This window comes from Zonotrichia albicollis, chromosome 2 (genome assembly GCF_047830755.1).
Source record: "Zonotrichia albicollis isolate bZonAlb1 chromosome 2, bZonAlb1.hap1, whole genome shotgun sequence".
NCBI lineage: Eukaryota > Metazoa > Chordata > Aves > Passeriformes > Passerellidae > Zonotrichia > Zonotrichia albicollis.
The window spans coordinates 66,207,658-66,227,851 of NC_133820.1; the positions used below are offsets into that span (position 1 = coordinate 66,207,658).

Sequence of the window (20,194 nt, forward strand, 5' to 3'; positions counted from 1 at the left end):
CACGGGAATACTCAATTAATTTTCAGCAAGCAGCTTTTATAATACATAACATACACTTAACATAATACACTTTGGTCTCATGCCAGAGATTCTAAATGATTAGGCTGTATCAATTTACTCTTGAAACACTGATTAAAATCTCAAAACTTTCATAGCAAATGATGCATGAACCAGAATCTGAAATGTGATGATTGAAATATTGCAATGTCACAGATTCATCACACAGCCTTTCCAAATCCACTCTCAGTTTCAGCTGGCCCCTTAAATGTTCTACTCACACATCCTAGTGATCAGCTTTTTTTCTCCTGTTCTGTCTCCCCCTCCCCGACCCTCTGCCTCTTGGAAAGATAATAGCCAGACCTTAATTGAAGCAAACAGGTCATTAAAACAGTAATTTTGTAGATATTCACAATGACAGACATTCATTCAGTGCCAAAGACAAGTAAAGAACCGAGGACTGGATATTCTATGCACATTAATTCTGCCATAGACCAAACTGAAGTTAAACATCCTCCTCATTTCTTACTGTGAAAAATTTCCATTGGGAACAGAATTTAAACAAAGAAAACTGAAAAATAACTATTCAATTTTTGCCCTGTGAATGGTGCCCTAGCCTTGAAAGAGGTCTTAACAAATGGTGTCACAACTTCTCCAAAGAGAAGGAAGATTCTCATCTCCTGTTTCTTGGTGCACAGTCACAACTCATCATTTATTGCAGATAAGAGAGGTCAAATCACCCTGATTATTTTTACAACCTCTCTGTAGGACAACCCTCATCACAGTGTCACAGAAATGCACTTAGTTCTAACTGGAATCCAGAAACTCCCAGCAAAATTGCCTGCTGCATGAAGCACATTGTCTGTCCCAGCAACCACCGTACCAGAGCTTTTGTGAAATGCTACTTTAGCAGCAAGCCAATGCTGTAAATCTCATATTGGGTTCTCAAATGCCTGTAAAGATAAGTGCACTTGGACTTCTTCAAACTGTCAGCTACAGGTCCCTTCCTTAGCTGTCAAACTGCAGTGTCTCGGGGGAGAAGCCATGTGTGATTCAGAGAGTCTGACAGTGAGGATGTCCTGACCTGCTCTGGCAAAGGACAGCACTCATCACCCTGAAGGGAGACATCTGAGCCTGGACTCATCCCATCTCACTTCAGGCCAAGCTGAGAGTCTTATTACACTAGGACTTTTTCCCACAGTCTGTAGAGAGAGGCACCACCAGACCCCTTGTCAACACTCAAATGAAGATGTGTTTTTGTTCCCAGTGACCCTGAAGGAAACTACTCCTAACTAAGTGTTCAGTTAAATGCCTAAAATGAGATGAGGTGGCCTGGACCAGGCAGCAGCCTGGCATGGCTGCCTCCACATGAACTGCAAATGTTGTCCAGTCCAAGTCCAGTCTTGGCAGGCCAGGACCAAACATGCCAGGCCATGCCTGCCATCACACTAACATATAAGGATGCTAGCAACTGGGACTTTGGGGAAATGACCTCTGCTCCAACATTTCAGGGACCATCTGAAGCAGGGAGAAGTCTTGGGAGAAGCACATCATCATTTCAAGGTGCAGAGTAGATGCCTGGCTGGACCCAGTGGCTGTCCCCTGAGGGCTCCCCTCCTCCCAGCTGTCAGTGCTCTCCACTGTGCTTTTGGGCTGCTTGAACCCCTGTCCAGGAGCTTTCCTGGTCCATCACACTCCACCATTAAGGGACAATTTCTGTGTTCTTTTCAGAGCTTTTACTTCGCTCCAGCTCAAACTGTATGTATGCAAGGATGAAAAAAAACCCCCAACTGAATGAGATCATTTTTCTCATCTCAGACATTCAGCCTGCTAGCCAGGGTTACTGGAATAAAGCAGGGAAGCTCTTTTTCCATAGCAAGCCATCTGGTTGACATAGACTCACACTGATGCTAATCTGTTGGTTTCTTTCTTTTTATTATTTTTTTTTTTCCTGAGGAACACTTCATCTGCAGCTGTAAATTCAGACCTGCTCCCTCTGTGTGCAGAGCATTCATTTTGCACACATATTTATTACCACATTATGCCCCATTGTAGGTGTCAGGAAATCATTGTTATCCTTGGTGTGTCTGCGTTGTTCTAATGTCAGGGATGTACTTTCAAATGGAAATTAAGCAATTATGTTTCACATGGGGAAACCTGACAGACGCATAGATTTTTACACCACTGGCAATGTTGCTGTCACAAAAGCAGACATTGTTCTCAGTGGACTGCCAAAGAAATATAATGTATTTCAAGAGCAAAGTGGGAGAGGGAGGGGAGCAAGAAGGGGGAATGTAGGGTAATTAACTGTGTGATTTGAGTTCATAGATCATGGAGCTGTTTAACTTCAAAATGCAGAAGCGACATGACAATGAGGCTACTTAACTCATCCTTGAAAGGGAGGTTTCCAGTAGCCTTTTAAAACACAAATAAATGATTTCAGCACTATCTTCAACTCCTGGTTAAACCAGGATGCTACCGCATGTTTATTATTTGTAATGCTTATTTAGGAATTGGTCTAATTAGCTACTAAGCCAAGTGCTGTAGGAGCAACGAGCCATGCTGGTTCCCAGTTTATTGAACATGAGCCCTCTTGCCCAGCTGGTCAGGTGGTGTCCCTGGGACAGAGAGCTGGGCAATCCTTCACCTGGTGAGGGGCGTGTGCTACAGGTTGGTGCCATGCATTCTCTAGGGATGGGAACATTCCGCTCGTCCCCGTGGCTCTGTTGTTGTAACGCAGCACGCAGAGCCCATCTGGAACCTCGGGCAGCACAACCCGCCTTCCCTCCTCCTCCTCCTCCTCCTCCTCCTCCCTTCTCCCCCTAGCTATTTTTGGTTTGTTGCAGGCTTTATTCAGCAGCCTTTTGTGTAACTCTCCTCTGCCCTTGGTCATTAGCTTCATACTACTCCCCTGGGTGTAATAGACCCACAGCAGCCCAAAGCCAGGAGCCAGTGAGCTCAGGCAAAGGGCTGTACTCGTGCCCAGTGGAAAGGAAAAGAATTCTGGGACTAAGGGAGAGAATATCTTCAAAGATGAAGTATTTTAAAAATATTTCAATCAAATCCTCACGTTTTACAAAAAGGTCTGCTAAGAAGCACAGCAGTGTACATCATAAACCAAGCCTTCACTTCACTTAAATGGATTTCTAGAAAAGATCAAAAAGGACTTAGGACTCTCCAAGGGGAGTTTATTTGTTTCATGGATATTTTAGATGGGAAAATCCTGTAGTCCTGAATAAAACAAAATTCTTACAATTGAGATTGAGAGGAATAACTAATGATCAAGACTTCTGTAAGCCAAGAACTGCGTGAAAATGGCTGAGAAAATGGCTGTTGCCTCAAGGAGCTCATAGTAAAATACAGGGCACCACAAAACCACTGAGATGGGGGAAAAGTAGACATTTCTATCCTTCCTCCCCTCTATGAGGCAAAAGGGTTTGTTTATCATACCAGGTCTCAGTGGAGTTTCGGAGCAAGAGAAGAAGTGTAACCAGATTTTTGGATGCCAGCAGAGCTTTTATGCTCCTCCTCTGTCCATTCAGGTCACCTTTACCTTTGTGAGAGGGGAACAAAGCCCACAGATGTTTGTTTGGGTCCAGCTGGCTGCAGATATCCTGTGTCTGCTGCTCCTAGAGATGCAGAGCAGAAACACTTGTTGGCACCTGGACACTTCTGCTGAACGTGAGACCCTACCCTCTCTCCACAGCTCAAGAATGCTCAGTGGGCAACTGTGCCTCCTGCCATAGCTCTCGGGCTGGGAAGCAGAGCTGATGTCATTTCCTTCAGGAAATCAACCTTTCTTTTCCTGCCTTCTACCTCTTCCTGCCCACTCACCAACCCTGGCTGCAGGCTCTAGTTTAAATTATTTTCCTGTCTCCCCAGGGAAGACATCTCTTGTTCATTAAGACACACTGCTCCTCATTCTTCTTCCTGTCCCATTTATTTCTTTCTCTATCTCCTGCAGAAGATAAGCCATATGAGACCTGGAAGCTCTCCTTGAAGAGATTGAAGATCACTGGACAAACAAGTGCTGTTCTAACACCAGTAGATTAATACCACATAGCTTCCTCAACAAGAGGGAAAAATCAGTGTCCCACAGATCAGGTGGGAAAAATGAACCAACAGACAGAATTTATAGAGTTCTGTGGGTGCAGAAGGAGAATCAGTATCAGCATCAGCTAGCTTTCTGTCAAGCAAGGCTGGGGTGGAGGGCCACATGACATTTTTTGGCCCTCTGCAAGTACATATTTTACAACAACTTGGCAAAATGTCCAAAATGTTTCTTAGGAATACTTGCATGTGATAGGGTGCTGAAGGAGGTAAACAAGTTAGTGACAGTGGGCCACAAGCAAACCATGAAGCACTGCCAAACCCAGGTGCAGAGAGCACAGACTGTCCCAGGAAGCAATGGATGTGAGAAAAAGGTGTGATGTGGGCTCAGTGTTCTCCTGATGGACCACCCTCACCATCCACTATACTGTGGCCAGTAGGGAGAATGTGATTCCTGGCTATTAAATTGCAAAATCCTGAAGAGGATCCAGATTTTGAATGAAAGACTCCAATCTACTCAAGTTTCCCCCCTGAAAAGTGACAACGTGGAGTACAGATGGTGGCTATGTTCTCCACCTCACAAAGGAGGAAGAGAACAAGCCCATCTCTTCCATAGAGGAGCTCCATACATCCAAAGGGTCCCTTCACACAGACAATAATCCCTCTCAGCATCTTCCCTGCTTTGTTCCTGAGCTTGTATCAATCTGTCACAACTCTCCACTTGGGCAAACTCCCCACTTTGTCAGACGGGTCCCACCTGTTCCTAGCAGGTCTCAGTCCTCAAACTGGGTTCCATAGTTGTCAGTGCCTGATTCCTGTTGACACCAGATGTGCAGCCAGGTGTTTACCCATTGAAGCTCTTTTCCTTCCCAAGCCCTTCCCTTCACTCATGGAGACCAGGTATTGTGAGCATAATGGCTTAGATCTTGTCAACAAAAAAATAAACTGTTTATACACACTGTTAGTTTAAGCTCAGTGCTTCCAAACCCCCGGGCAGAATTCAGATGCACAACTCCCTTTCTGTCCAATAGAATTTGTGTGGTTACAGTTTGGCAGAATTGAAAATACTCACACACACATGGAACAGAACACATGGACACAAGTATGAGGACATCTGAGAATGTCACTGTTTGTAGTTATTCTGTAAGCCCACTGGGACAGATACCTCATCTCTCAGTGGCTTCAAAGCCAAGTAGGACTCTTTTGTACACTGTAAAAATAAACATTTTTCTATGAAAAACTGCTGAAAAAGGCCCTGGCAAACTGCACCAAGAATCTTTCTGATCCTTGCAAGTGCTACTGGCAAACTCATTTCTATAGTGGTTTTCTCTTAAAAGGGTCCAGTAACATTTTCTTCTTGTTGTGGAGTAGCGTGTCCATTCTAATGAGTTACTGCTTTTTAGTAGTTGCCTGCTGCCTAGTGGTTTACACATACCACTGGCACAAGTAAAGAAGAATTTTAAGGCACAACTTCCAGATAAAATGAGAGCATGGAAAAGTGCTGATCCATGGTCCTCTTTGCTTCCCTGTGCTATTCAAGCTCTCTTTTCTCTCTGCCCTTCCCACCTCCACTCCTTTATTTCCAAGCTTATCAGAGTGACAGAATCGTTTGGGTTGGAAGGGCCCTTTGGAGATAATTTAGTCCAGCTTCCCTGTTCAGACAGGGTCACATGGAGCAGGTTACACAGGCATGCATGCAGGTAGGTTTTGAATACCTCCACAGTGGGAGACTCTACAACCCTCCTGGGCAGCCTTTGAGCCTTTTTTCCCCCTATATTTTCCTGCAAAACAAGCCAATAACAAAACCCTCTTATCTCTGTAGAGCATTTGGCTCATACTGTTTGTCACTAACCAATAGTCCTGGAAGGGAAATGCTCAAGTCAGGCATGTGCATACAGGGACAACTTGCCTTGGGAATAAAAACCACAGCAAATAATCCTCCCTGAAGGTATCCTCTCTGTCAAAACTGCACTGTCTAAACAATGGGCTGGGAAAAACATACATAGCACTCACTCTTGCTGCAATTCTGTGGTGGCACATTCATTACAGATTTCACAGAATTATAGAACAGCCCAAGTTGGAAGGGACTTCAAAACATCATCTGGTCCAACCATTCATGGAAGAAGAGCCTAGATGAGATTATCTAGCATCCTGTCCTATGGCATCTTGAAAACCTCCAGTGATAGGGACTCTACCACAACTCATGAAAGGTTGTTCCAGTGAATGATTGTTCCTATCATGAACAATTTCTTTTATGTCAAGAAAAAAGCTCTCCCAGTACAACTTATGCTTGTTACCCCTTGTCTTAATGACCTGGGATGACTTTATGGTGCTTGTATCCCCAGTTGTTTGTTCTGTTTACGCTGGATATTAAGTTCTGCACCTTTAAGACTGGTTCTGAGAGTGAAGGGGGGAGAGAAGAGGCACAGAGTTTGCACAGGGACTGCACTTGCTTCTTCTCCTGGACTGTGTTACCTGCAGCATGGACAGACAGTGGGAGAGAGCTCTCCTTTGCTTTTTCGCTTGGGTTTTTTTTCCAGTAAATTGAGGCAGAGAAGTTCCCCAGACTGTGTTTTTTTCTTTTTCTTGGAACTGTTCAAATCTGCTCTGGACAGAAAACTCAGAAAAACTTGGAGCTCACACCTGTGGCCCACCAGGACCTGTGATGCTGCTTTCCAGTGCCAGAGGGACTGACAAGAGTCTGAGTGAGCCGAGCTACAAGCCACAGAAAGAACTTTCTGAATTTCCCATACCTTCAAAACAGCAAGAAGTTATACTGCTTAATATTATCCATTTTTTTATGCCTGTGAATACTCTGCTAGTTAAATAAACAGTTTTTTTCACTTTTCTCCAAGAAAATCTTTTCCTGAACCCCTCAGCTGGGGGAGGGGTTGCTTGAATTTGCTTTTCTAGAGGCACCCCATTTGGAGGTTTCCTCCCAAAATTTGCCCTAAACCAGGACACTTTTCCATGCGACTCTACAGGAAGACACAGACAATTCTCTTTTGGCAATGTGGCTCTGCAGCATCAGTAGCTGATGCAAGTGGTACTCACTCATTAGGAGCCTTCAGGCACTGGTGGCACCAAGATATTCTGAAATACAAGAAAGGGCGTGGTCCAGTGGCTGCACCATAAGAGATGATGTGACAGGACATGACACTGGGGGAGGAAATTGAAGTCAGAAGAAGGGTGAAACACATGTAAGGAGTTGCAGATACCACACAAGCCACCCAGTGCTATCTGCTGCTGTCTGGAGATGATGTGAGCTCTGCAAAGGGCATGACACCTGGGGGTCTACCTCATATGGAAGGAACAGCAGGACTGAGCTCAGTGCTGCTCCATCTGCATCTAGAGAAGAGGTGCAGCAGCAAATCCCACTGCTGATAACAGCAGCCCAATCTCTGTAACCAGCGTGCCCACTCAAGTGGCACCAGATCCTTGGCGAGACCATACCATGACTGATGCCAATAAAGGTAGAGAAATTCAGTAGAAATTAAATATAGTCTTTTTCACTTGTGTCAGCATTGCTGTTGCTTTCTTCATGTTCAGACTTATTGTGGTCTTTTTCCACTTTCAATTCAACAGTTCGTTTGCCACTATTTCCTTCCTCTGCCTACTTTTCCTTCATTTTCAACACTGCCTTTTGTATTTGAGCCAGCTTTGCTGCCTTCTTAATTTCCATCCTTATTGTTGTCTCTTTAACCTTTCTGCTCAGTTTCTCTAGAGTAGGATTAACTATAAGAGAAGAAAGTACATCAGGTTGGGGTTTTTCACTTTCACCCCTATTGAATCAACTCTGAACTGTTTTGGAAGAACCTGTAGCAATGCCAGCTTGCACAAGGAATTCAAGAGAAAGTAGTGATGAGTCTATGCACAACCAGGACTGCAGAGAGTTTTGATTTTGCCTGCCCTCATCAATGTGGATTCCTGTTCTGAAACAGCTTGCTCAATTGGCCTGAAGGCAAGGGGAGGTGAGACTATAACAAATTAGCACCTTCTGAAAAAGAATCAGGTCCTCAGATTGAAAAAACAAAGGATGAACAAAACAATGACCATAATCCCAAATCAGAAGCTGAATTTTAAAGCAGAACTTTTCATCTTCCTATTAGCTTCCCCTTTTAAAAACTGATGAGCCTCACAGGGGCATTGTTTTACCTGACACACCATTGCTTGCTTTGCAACTGTCTCAGGGTATGCAATGCATTTTAAAAGGGAGCTTTGGAAAAATTAGCGCAATTTGCAATGTGACAGACCCTAAAAGACAACAGTTGTGCACAGAGAGGGTACTAGAGAGCTCAGCTTGGACACTTGAGCTATTGAAGCTCTTCAAGAATGTAAAGCAATGTGCTGTTTTCCTTAGTCTTAGCAATGCCTTGCAAGGTGACTTCATTGAACTAAGAAATGTAAAGGCTACTTCATATTTAAATAGATGCCATGCCATTGCTTTGTTGTTAGCACTGGTACTTCTCTTTCTTCAGATAAGTCTTGGTGAGCGATGGGTATATGAAATGGTACAAGCCTTACTTCTTTTCTTTTTTTGTTTCATTAATATCAATAAACAAACTTGGCAGTCAAATAAAATATCCATCATCTTTGCTTTGCCCCTTGTTGTCTGGATGTTATAAATGCAATGACTGTAACTATCCTAACAGCCTTGAAGCCTCATGTCAGCACTTACAATATCAGGGTGATACCAGGATAATGTTTGGCGGAGGAACAGCTTTTCCTCTGTGCTTTATTACCTGTCTGCTCTTAAAAACCATGGAAAATAATTGTTTATCAGTTCTGTGTCAGTCTGTGATGCAGCACTGATGTATCACATATGTTATGGCAAAGAATGCAAAGTACGTAAAAAGTCACACAAATAATCACATCATTCCCTTCACCTCCACTCTCTTCATCCCATCCACCAACACTCAAAGATCCACCATCATCTTCACAAAAATGAAAATGTCCAGAGTGTGCAGGCGAGCAACTGTATGTAGACAGAGATGGGATCTCTTTAGAAAACCTGTACAGTAAGGTCCTCAGGGATTAGCCTAATTGCATCACTGAATCTGTCTAAATGAACTTTTAGATTTGTATTTATATCAGGACTCATTATTTCCTCCAACTCAGTCCAAGAATTACTGACTACCCTGTGGAGGGTAACAGCATCAGCAGCCTGACTGCACCACATTCTTCTTTGCATTCCTCTGTGATACTAGTGAAGAAATAATCAGCAAAATATTCCAAAGGCATTTATTTATTTCTTGCACATATATTAAAAATAAAATCTTACAAAATAGGGAACCATATACTGAAATATATCATCTTAATTCATACATCAAACATTTTTTAATGTAAGCTAGAAAAATAGAAATTTCATTTTGGACCCATATAATAATCTTGCTGTATTCCTAAAAACGATGTTAAAAAATTATTTTTCCTTAAAAAGAGAAAGTGCACATTGCTTCACCAGACTAAAAAAAATAATTCAGTGCAAATTCCTAAAACAGGCATTCAGATTACATTTCCTTTCATATATGATTTCTAAATAGTGAATAGTTCAGGTTTTTCATATTCTGAAACAGAGATGAGCAGAATCAGTTGAAAAGAAAGTTGAATAAGCTATTGCCTCTGTCCTGGAATTTAACTTCCAGCAAGGTCAAAATAAACTCTTATTGGAGCTCTTCTTTACTCAAAGTTAGGCAAAATTTGCTAGTGTTGATGTAAAATATTTCTTTACATTTTATCTAGAACACTTAAAATGCATTCAAGCTTTACCAAGCATTTTGGTTATTTGCTGCAGGCATCTGTGAACTGTCACAGCTGGAATTTACAGAAGTAAAATTAATTCTGTTCAAAATCCTGTCAATTACTAACTTTAAAAAGTTCTTCAGCAAGGAGTTATATATTAACAGTGGTTTGATATACAGGTATTTAAGTCAAAAACATCAGACTGCATATGACACAAATCACTTCAGGATCTCATTAGCATCCACTTTCTGCATGTTTTATGTAGACTCAGGCTGACATTTTGGTTGAAGCTCACTCCACAGAAAATAAAGGATAATTAGGTCTTTTTTTTAACCTGAAAAATTACATAGGTTTTGGTTTAGTTCTTAACACAAAATGTACATGTTATTTTATATACGTTTGTAAGGATTCAGTCCCTTAGAATAAAAGAAGTAAAATAAAAAAATACAGCTTCTCCATCTGTCCTTCTGAACATACAACCAACTTGAAGCATTAGCACTTAAGAGTCACACTGTCCACACAACCTGAGCTAGCTGTGAAACTGGTCAGCGTTGGACAAAATAATGTAAATCAAACTCAGTGAAATTACTTTTAGAAATGTAAATGTCCTATAAAGAGTCGATATTGGGTTTTTTCCCATTTTGGTTGATTTTTTGATTGAACATTGGACTTTTGAAAAAGAAAGAAGAAATTGCATAAAACATGCTATACAAACATATTTTGCTACACAGCTTCTAAAACTTGTAATTACAGTCACTAAAAGCACACATTCTATTAAAAAATGAGTACAAAACATAGAAGATCAAGTATTTAAGACTTGCTCAAGGATGCAGTTGGTCTGATCTTGCAAAATACTTGGGCAGGTGCTTAATATTAAGCATATGAGTCATTGTGCCAAGAGAGATTTTATGGTGAACACTAATGCACAAATATTAGACTGGCTCTTCCACTTCAAGATAAGCATGGACGTAAGTGCTTTGCTGGATATGGATCAGGATGCTCAGCACCTAACAGGGCTGCAGGCACTGATCCAGCAAAGCACTTACCCACATGAACAACACGGCTGACTTGAGGATCACTGCTCATGTGCTTAACATTAGGCATGCTCGTAAGTGCTTTCCTGGAAGGGCCCGATAGACCAATCGTGTGTGAGCTATAAAATTTGAAGCAGAGTATGTTTAACACACCGCATATTTAACAATGCTAATCTGCTGAGATTTGCTATTTCTTGGAACGGGGCATGTCCGATGTCAAACATTTATTTTTCAGAAAGTGCGTAAAAGAAGCCATCAAAAGCAGCTTTGTGATTATGGAGAGTTACAATAATACAAGTGAGTCTTCTTAAGCTCCTTTCATTTCTTCTTTGCACGTCTTTTCTCAGGCATCTACAAAGTAAAGAGAAAACCCTAAACAAAAACATTACTTTATTCAAATAACCATCCATGCATTTAATTTTGCCTCAATAAACATCACGTCAGATGCAATTGAACACCTGAAAACAAGCACACTGAACCCTTCCAGATTTCAGATCTGAATGCAAGCTCTGCCAACTATACCACTTCTTCCACTGAAAATATTCAAATCACCAATCACCTCTACAAATAGAACTAAGTTTATTACTTAAGACTGAAAATGATGTGCCAGTTTGACCCTTAAATATCCCTAAGTCAGTGCTTGAATTTCCATGTTTTCCATGCCCACTGATGTCAATCCATTTTCTATGCAAAGTCCAAAAAAGTGAAAATGTGAGAGCCGTTTAATCCCAGATAAACAACTATAAAATCATCACAGCTCATCAGATATTTACATGAACATGTAGAGATGTCATGTTAACCCAGAAAAAGAAATAAAGTAAAACCACATTTCTATAATAGCCCTGGCATGTTGCTCTATACTATGCTAACCAAGGAAGAAATAGCAAAGCAACACTTCATAATGATCTACTGCTACTGCTGGCCAAGCAGGGTAACTATATTTAAATCCTTATTGTGGTAGGAAATATTGTTTTATGCACTTGGCACCTTATGCTCTTCATAACTTCTTACAGATACATGTCGAGGAAGTTTCAAACTTACTAAATGTACTTCTTGCTTTCCTAAAGGGAAAAGTTTTTGTTTTCATGTGAAAGTTCTAATGGTTTTTGGAAATGGCTTATTTTTCTTGTCATGCACAAATTTGTGCTTAATCAAAAGTACAGTCACTAATAAAATTACTATTATGGTAAGTTACAGCATAGCTGACAGCTGAAGTCGAGATGTGGCACTAAAGCAAAATGCATCCCTGCACAGAAGAAGAACTCTAGACTCAGTCCTTGAGCACAGCAGCAGATGTGAACGGCATGCATAGAGCAAGAAAAAATGAAATCTGGTACCTGAGAAGTACCAGAAGGTCAGCACAAAGGCCTCTCATCTGTATCACATTTGTTCTCTCTCTGTCCCAAATTCTGACCAGAGAAACTGGGACTTTTTCATAGAAGGTTCTTGAACAGCTCAGTCAATGAAAAGGCGTGCTTGGAAAGTTTATTTCACAAAATTTTTGAACTGTTAAAATCCAAATTCCTAAAACTAGCATTTTTAAATATTCAGAAGAGCTTCTACCATGTATCTGTTCTGCCCCATAGTTCCCGTTTTGAACATAATCCTCTCCCATTCCTGGTTTTCCAACAAGAACCCATCCCATGCTTTCTCAGCATTTTCTAGAACTGGCTTTTCATTAATAGATACAAAACTCCTTTTTTCTACAAAAACACTCCCTAACTAGTTGTTTACTGCACAGAACTTCTCCATTAACCCAGCAGAATGTGCCTGATATTTCCCTTTCCTTTTTTCCCATAGCATCATCCTACATTTTTGATGGGTGTTTTTCAAAATTGCCATCACTTTGGCATCCCATGATTCTACTCACATGAATATGGGAGGTTGAATGTTTTCTGGAATTTAACCCTTCCAGTTCACAACCACTATTGCTTGTTCTGGGGTCATCAAATGCTATTTATTACCAGAGATAATAATTCTGTAGATTTCCAAGTATTTTCCTCTATCTGGAATTCCAGCCATGCTGACCCTCTGTGCATTTGCAAACTATATCTGATACTTTGTAAAAAACATCAGTTTGAAAAGCACACAAAACCCAAAAAGAACTACAAAACTGCACAGAACACACGGCAAGACTTCTCTTTCATTTCTGGCTGGAATAGAGTGCTACAGAGCTTTTTAACCTAACAGACACCATCGTAATCCAAGGGTTGTAAATGACAGCAAGTAAGTTTGAAGTGGAAAAATGGCATAGTTACTCAAAAAGGGGAAATGCCTAATTTCACTAAAACTTGCATGATCAAGGGATACAAGCAGATTCTTTACTGAGCTGAAGTAGCAAAGACTGATGTGTTTTAAGAGTGTCATTCAAAAACAAACATCGTAGTTGATCTACAGTAATGACTCAGTGCAACAACTGATGGATGACATTGATTATTGTGCAGAATTGGCTAGATCGGTACAAATGATCCCAATGACTCCATCTCTTTTTCAATTCTGAGACTGAGGGAAGCCACATCATCAGCTATCCCTCTAAATATACAGGAATAGTCTGTAATGATGAAAGAACACAGAAAAGAGTGGATAGTGCATTTTAAGTAACAGTCCTACCTTGTGCAAAACTTTGTAAAACTAAACCTTATCTAAGACACTCATACTTAAGCTTTTGAATCCAATGCCAAACAGGCTTCTTAAAAAAACCCCACCCATTCTTGCCTTTAAATCAATTTTTCCCTGATTATTTTTGTAAGGACCTCTTGACCTTGGAACTAAACATAAAAATACCCCTATATTGCTATGCGCTAAGAGATTTATCATGTAAAGCCAAAGAGATGCCAGAACTCTTTAAGGATTAAAATTTATATACAGGAAAATACCAAAAGCACTTAAAAAATGTGCTGAAACACAACCTAGCTTTTGAAGCATACAGCAAATACAGCAAGCACAAGTTTGTTACACAAAGCACTTTATTGCATTACATGTACACTGACATTCATTGCCATTTGTTTCCAGCATATTGAAAACGCCTCAAATCCCAATACAGAGAAAATCCTTGCCTCGATAAAATACCACCAGTGACAACCCTTCCATCAACGCTTACATTTGGGTCAAAATAAAAATGCAATGATGCTATCCTACTCTGATGCAACACTGGGTAAAAAACTTCAGAAAGTTTTTAAAAAATAACGCTCCTTATGAATTTAAGAAAAAAAATCATCAAAGGTGGACAAGTTTTTGACCTAGAATGAAGTGTAATGGAGAAAACTCCATGGTGGGCTTTACTGGGCTTGCTCTAGAAGGAGCAGCAGCACAGTCTAGTACCCGGCTAAGCCTTGCTTCTAGCTCACAGCACCATGTTAATGCAGCTGAGCCATCTTCCCAATCCAGGCTGGAAAATCAGATATCATGGTACTGCCTTGCCTCACTAAGGACCAGCAGCTCTGTGCCCGGCCAGCTGACAGACCTCTCCATCACACTCGTACCCAGACATGCCCTGCATACACTATACTAACAAAAAACTTCAGGAGACTTCTTTAGCTTAACATAAAAATAACCATTGTATGAAATTCTTTAAAGAATAGGTCTTCATTTTGATGTTTTAGGTTTGGAGCTGAAGAAAGCAGAAATGGATTTCATTCCACTCTTATCAACTTTGGCCAGAGCCTTCTGTGCTGCAGACATCTTGGTGTTTGCCTGTGAGTGAAATGATAAACAGAAACAGTTAAACAGCAACTCCATAGGGGGGAAACAGATGCTACAAACTCCTAAATACAGAAGTCAAACAATAAGTTGAATTGTTTTTTTAGTATACGGTTGTAAGGATAATGTGATGCAGGCTTTGAATAGTAGGAGAAAAATATTAAAAAACAAATTTGAGATTATTCAAACTGAAGAATACTTGTCTTGAATTACTTAACCTCAAACAAAGACAGAAAACCAAGTACAAGGAGAAGGAGGTGAAACATCTCTCCTTTCTGCAGGATGAGGTATCCCAAATCAAACGTTTACTTTGGGATAATCCCTGAGTGTACATTAATAGGAATAATGCATGCAATAGAACAGATGCATTCTGTACCCTCCGACTCAATCTCATGATTATGCTGTCAGCAGGCTGAATTACAGACCTGCATTACGGATGATGAATAATTCACACTGATTTACTATCAAAGACTATGCACAGTGAAATAAAGGGAAAAGGGAATAAGAACTAGGAATGAAGAAGGTAACTAACGTTTCCAAAGCACTTTTGAGGCCACTGGGACAACTTCCCAGACTTCTACACCTAAAACACATTTTATGAACCACATTTTATAGAGCCAACCTCTTTTCTTTCTTGTATTTTAAAGCGTTATGTTTTAAATCTCTAGCTGCTTTCCCTATTAAGAAAACTTTGCATTGACTTTTCCTTATGATACTCCTCAGTCTGCAGGACTTCCCAATTACAGTACTAGGGATCAACTAGATGGTTATGGATATGATGGAGATAGGCAACAACTGTATGACTGTCTGTGTTACTCTACAAATAAAACCACTGCCAAAGTATTTTAAAAAGAGTAGTATACTGTACAGAGTCCAAGGGCTATCTTTTCTTTCCCAGATTCTCTCATCAATGTGCATTATTACTTCAGAAGTAAATCTTATTTAATGTTAAAATGAATTATCTCTCCTCAGTTTATTTTTATCATTATGCTAAGTTCAAAAGCATATAATGTGGGGAGGGGGGAAGCATGCATATTTAAACTATTTATTACCTTCACTTAGGGGGCAATCCTCCTACTTCCAAACTAGAATGTGCAATGAGTAAAAAAAAAAATCTGGGGTTTTGGGGAGAGGAAGGAATGCATCTGTCACCAGCTGCTTCTCTTTGCAAAGGGATAACGAGTAGTCAGCATTAGACTGAAGGTCACAAGACCAGCACAGCGGGCCTTCTCAGTTCCCCACGGATTGGAGGAAGATTCATTTTCTTTCAATGTTCAGAGAAATAAGCCAGTACAAGCCTCACAGCTTTGGCAGACACAGACAGGATCTATTTCTTTTCACATCTCTGTTGCTCTCCTAGGAATAGTACAGTGGCAGGCACCGCTGGACTCAGATTTGGATTGGCCTCCAAACATGCGTTGGAGCTGGCAATCAGTAAGTTCTGTGTTGACTTAACTTCATTAAGTTGACATAAGTAAGTGCACAAGCAATATTTCTAGGTAAAAATAAAGCCTGTCCTAGCATCCCTTGGAATTTAAGTAAATGCTGCCATCTTCATTTCTTTTTTGAGTAACTGAAATTTACCAGTTGCTATCACTAAGCCACAGGATTTCTCATCTAAAGATCTCAAAGAGCTTTGCAAACATTAGCCAAACACCTTAACACATGTGTCTGAGTCTGTGAGGCTCACTGGAATGTTAACTGGTGAAATACAGCCTGGCAGCAGTAGTACAAAACAGTTCAGAATACGAAATTAAAACTGTCACATTAAACCTGAAAGAAAAGTTCAAAGAGATATAATTACAGATGTCAGACAATTTTGTATTTGTTTTGTATTAGTGATGTGTTTTGAAGGAGAAAGTTATGCACTCTGTGCTAGTATTTGCTATTCATCTACACTTCAACAAAACATGTATGAATGCAAGGCTTGCTTACCTTCTTGGTTTTCAGATTGTCGCTGTTAAATTTAGTATAGTCTTCTTGTGGTTCCACAGGGACATCTGACAATTTCCTTTTCTGAAATGTTAGAGTGAGGAAGTTGCTCTGTCAACCACTTTTATGATGTACACACAGGGAAGTTCAAAGCTTTGGCTTTAAAACGTAACCATAGCACCAAAACAGGACTGGCAATCAACTGAAGAATCTGCAGCAAGAGTGGAAGATTTCTGTCTGCAATCCTCTTCTCTACATGTGAATATAAACCATCCTTACAGCATTCAGAAGAGAGCATTCAGTGTCAGGGGAAGCATTTTCTTCCTAGCCTTCTGACGAATGACTGCTAGAAATCAGCCATGATTGTGACTTTGGTGTCAGTCTATTTAGAGAGCTTTCTGGAGCAGCTGTTGGAAGTCAGTGCCTGACAGTCAAGGAACTGTAGTGCTTATGATCTCATGGACCTGTGCAGCACCTCCGGTGTTGTATCTATCTGCCAGCACATGTGGATCATCATTTAGTCTGTTGTCTGTTCACAACCTTTAGAATTAATTAGCTTCTACAGGCTGGCAAGAATGAAACACTGCCATAGCTCATTTATCACTTGAATCCAACAGTATATTATGGAAGTTTGACTGCATGTGCTGTGTGACTTCTAACTTCAGAAATAATGCACGTGAACGATTCTAAGCACTCCACATGATCAGGAAGTAAAAATGAATATTTCTTTCCATAAACTGTGAGCATGTGTTTAGTTTAAAGGTGAAAACATTCTGGTATGTTTCCAAAAGGGAAAAAAAAGTATGTAGTATTTTACAACACTGTATTTTTATTATTATTATATATCTGATATTACTACCCTGTCCTTAATATCCTGTGAAATCTAGACCATGGCCTTCCCAGCTTTTGTGCCAAAGAGAGTGATTTTGCAAGCAACTTGGATGGTACCATACATTTTAAGATCCTGTTTTATTCATTTTGTTTATGGTGCTTCTGATATCTCTCTCTCTCTTCCCCTCCCTCTCTCTGTTTGGCACAGAAGTCAGGTCTGCAGCCTAGATTTCTCAGCTCTTAGAACCAGATCCAACTGAAGCCTTTTCTTCTCATTTCAATGGAATCTGGATCAGCCTCTTTAGGAGGCTGTTTACTGTGCTGTGATTACATTTTCAAATGACAATCTAATGAAGAATTACTTTTCTCCTCTTTTTGGAATCTGATAAACAAGTTTTTAAAACTCATAACAAAAATGTTTGCATTTCAGCAAAACATTTGCTGTTTAGTTGTAGCAAAGCCTACATATTCTTTGTAAATGTCTCTCATCATCTGCCAATAGCCAGACTCCCTGTGCTGACAAACTGGACACTGTGATAATTACAACACAAGATCAACGGCTTACAATTAATACAAAGAACATGCAATTTTGATTTAATTATTAAATCACAAAGACCAGGCTGCACCCAGCTTGTTCTTGTTCAAGAAAGAGAATGTGTCATTGCTTTTTGGCTGATCACTGAAGTTTCTACATCTTTCCTCCCTTCACAGTTAAATGTAATTTACAAACATGCAATTATTTTTCCAAAACAGGAAATGCATGTTAGAACCTTATTTTGGAATAATCATATATTATGTCTGATAATACACCTTGTCCTCATGAAGAGAAATGTCAACACAAGTGATTAGAAACAGTCTGAAGGAGACGAAGTTTCCATGTATAAGCCTACCTTGCTCCTCTGAGATTGTGAAATAAAGGAGTGTTTTAATCTCTGAAGTTGCAAGGACTTAAACACAGAAACATCATACACACCCTGGTCAGTGCTCTGGAAATTAATCAAATCCTCAGCAAGGTCTCACTGCCCAACAACTGAACAGTTCTAAGCCTCATTTCCTCTGCAACCAAACTGCTGAAATAAAACTGTTTTTAAAAATAGATTCTCAGGACTATCCCAACGGTATAAGAGCTATTCGTACGCAATATGGAATGTACATCACATGCAGTTTAATACAGTTGTTTTAACATGCTTATATAGCTAATGACTATCAATTGGCTCCTGATGTGTACTTAATATTTCTTACAACACATAAAGATAATTCTTAACTGAATCAAAGGGCCAAGTAACTGTGCAGCCAGAACAACTGTCCAGCCACATGGAAATAACATATCTCTGGATATCCATTGGAGAACAAATGCTATTAATAACAGTAGGGCTCAATTATTCCTCTATGTGCTAGCTGACATGCTGCTAAACAGAATAGTCACTGAAGGAGCCAGAACTGAGGGTTTTTTTAGACTTTGTTTCAGTAAGTAGCAGGGACATTGCAGGAAAGGCCAGCATGATAGGTAATCTCGTTTCAGCAGACATGGGCTGCCCAGTTTAAAGTAAATGGAAAGGATTATCCAAAGTGGGGTTATTGGTTCTAGGGGGCAAACTTTGCAAACCATAAGCCTTACTTGTCTGAGGCAAAGCAAAGGGACTTGATGTGTGAGGAAGACATTTGGAAGGTAAAAGAAAAAGACTGAAGAAGTGATTTTGGCTCTTCGACTTCAAACAAGGTGAAAATCTTGGAGGAAAAAGCTCTTCAGACTAAACACTATAAATGTGGCTCCTTGCTCACACAGATGCACACACATTCCACCACCCCCCATTCATCCTCGAAAAAATCCAACTGACACTAGGTGTAAGCAGAAGTCTCTAATGAATGGGGGGAAAAAAGACTGGGGAAAAGGAAATATTAAAAAAAAGATTGGTTTAGGGGTCAGGTAATCCTGGGACTAAGTGAGAACTGCCAAAAAGTCAAGCTGAGTTAGACCTTGGAAAGGAAATTAAAACAAACAGTACAAGGTTGTTTAGCCACAGAGGCAAAAAGGGAATTAAAAAAGAGAAAGTGAAGCTGCTATACTGTAGGGATTGGATAGATATTAAAGTTAACCTATGTGTGGACCCAAAATGGAAGAACTCTTTTGCCTCAGTAAATAATTTTCAATAAAAATGAAGAGATTAAGCACAGGGACAGAAGAAAGAATAGAAATCACTCTATTCAAGACAGAAGTAAAACTCAGTATATTGATCTGGTTGGAAGACCACATCAGAAGCTACAAGATGAGAGCCAGAACCTGATGTATATTCTGACAGGAAGGGACCATAGTGCAGAATAACCACAGACTCATCTTTAATATAAGAAGGGAGAAAAAGTGATAGTAGGACTCAGGAGAAGAGAGTGGGGAAAAAAGTGAAAGAAGGAAGAATAATTGAAGAGTAAATGAAACACAGAATCATAGAGTGGTTTGGGTTTGAAGGGACCTAAGATCATCTAATTCCAACCCTCCTGCCATGGGCAGCAACACCTTCCACTAGACCAGGTGGCACAGAGCCCCATCCAGCCTGGCCTTGAACACTGCCAGGGATGGGAGCTCACATGTCTGGGCAGCCTGTTCCACTGCCTCACCACCTTCACATCTAATTTAAACCTACACTCTCTCTCAGCTTAAGGTCATTGCCCCTTGTCCTGTCACCACATGCCCTTGTAAAAAGTTTCTTGCCAGCTCTCCCGTAGCCCCCTTAAGGTACTGGAAGGTGCTCTAAGATCTCCCTGGAGCCTTCTCTTCTCCAGGCTGAACAGCCCCAACGCTCTCAGTATGTCTCAGCCTAAAATCAAAACAAGGTAATGCCTACTAAGTTGCCTTTATTTTCTCAAATATAACACATTTTCTGGCGACAAAATGTGAGGGATTGCCAGAGGACTTG

The 20,194-nt window shown here is 40.4% G+C and overlaps 1 protein-coding gene and 1 long non-coding RNA gene across 6 annotated transcripts in view; both read right to left on the reverse strand.

Moving 5' to 3' along the window:
* The window catches only part of LOC141728210 (uncharacterized), a 584,197-nt gene that overhangs the window by 287,345 nt on the left and 276,658 nt on the right, over positions 1-20,194 (reverse strand). The gene's annotated exons all lie outside the window — the stretch shown is intronic.
* The window catches only part of RNASEH2B (ribonuclease H2 subunit B), a 62,565-nt gene that overhangs the window by 11,237 nt on the left and 31,134 nt on the right, over positions 1-20,194 (reverse strand). For 2 of the 5 annotated variants that reach the window (XM_005482399.4, XM_005482398.4), the window contains exons 10-11: positions 16,455-16,535; positions 13,769-14,513 (exon numbers count right to left, since the gene is read on the reverse strand). The exons of 1 other annotated variant lie outside the window; for it this stretch is intronic. In XM_005482399.4, the coding sequence (XP_005482456.2) occupies positions 14,406-14,513; positions 16,455-16,535 (189 nt within the window). In that variant the 3' untranslated portion in view covers positions 13,769-14,405. 2 more of the 5 variants (XM_005482402.4, XM_005482401.4) reach the window with 2 other exon arrangements.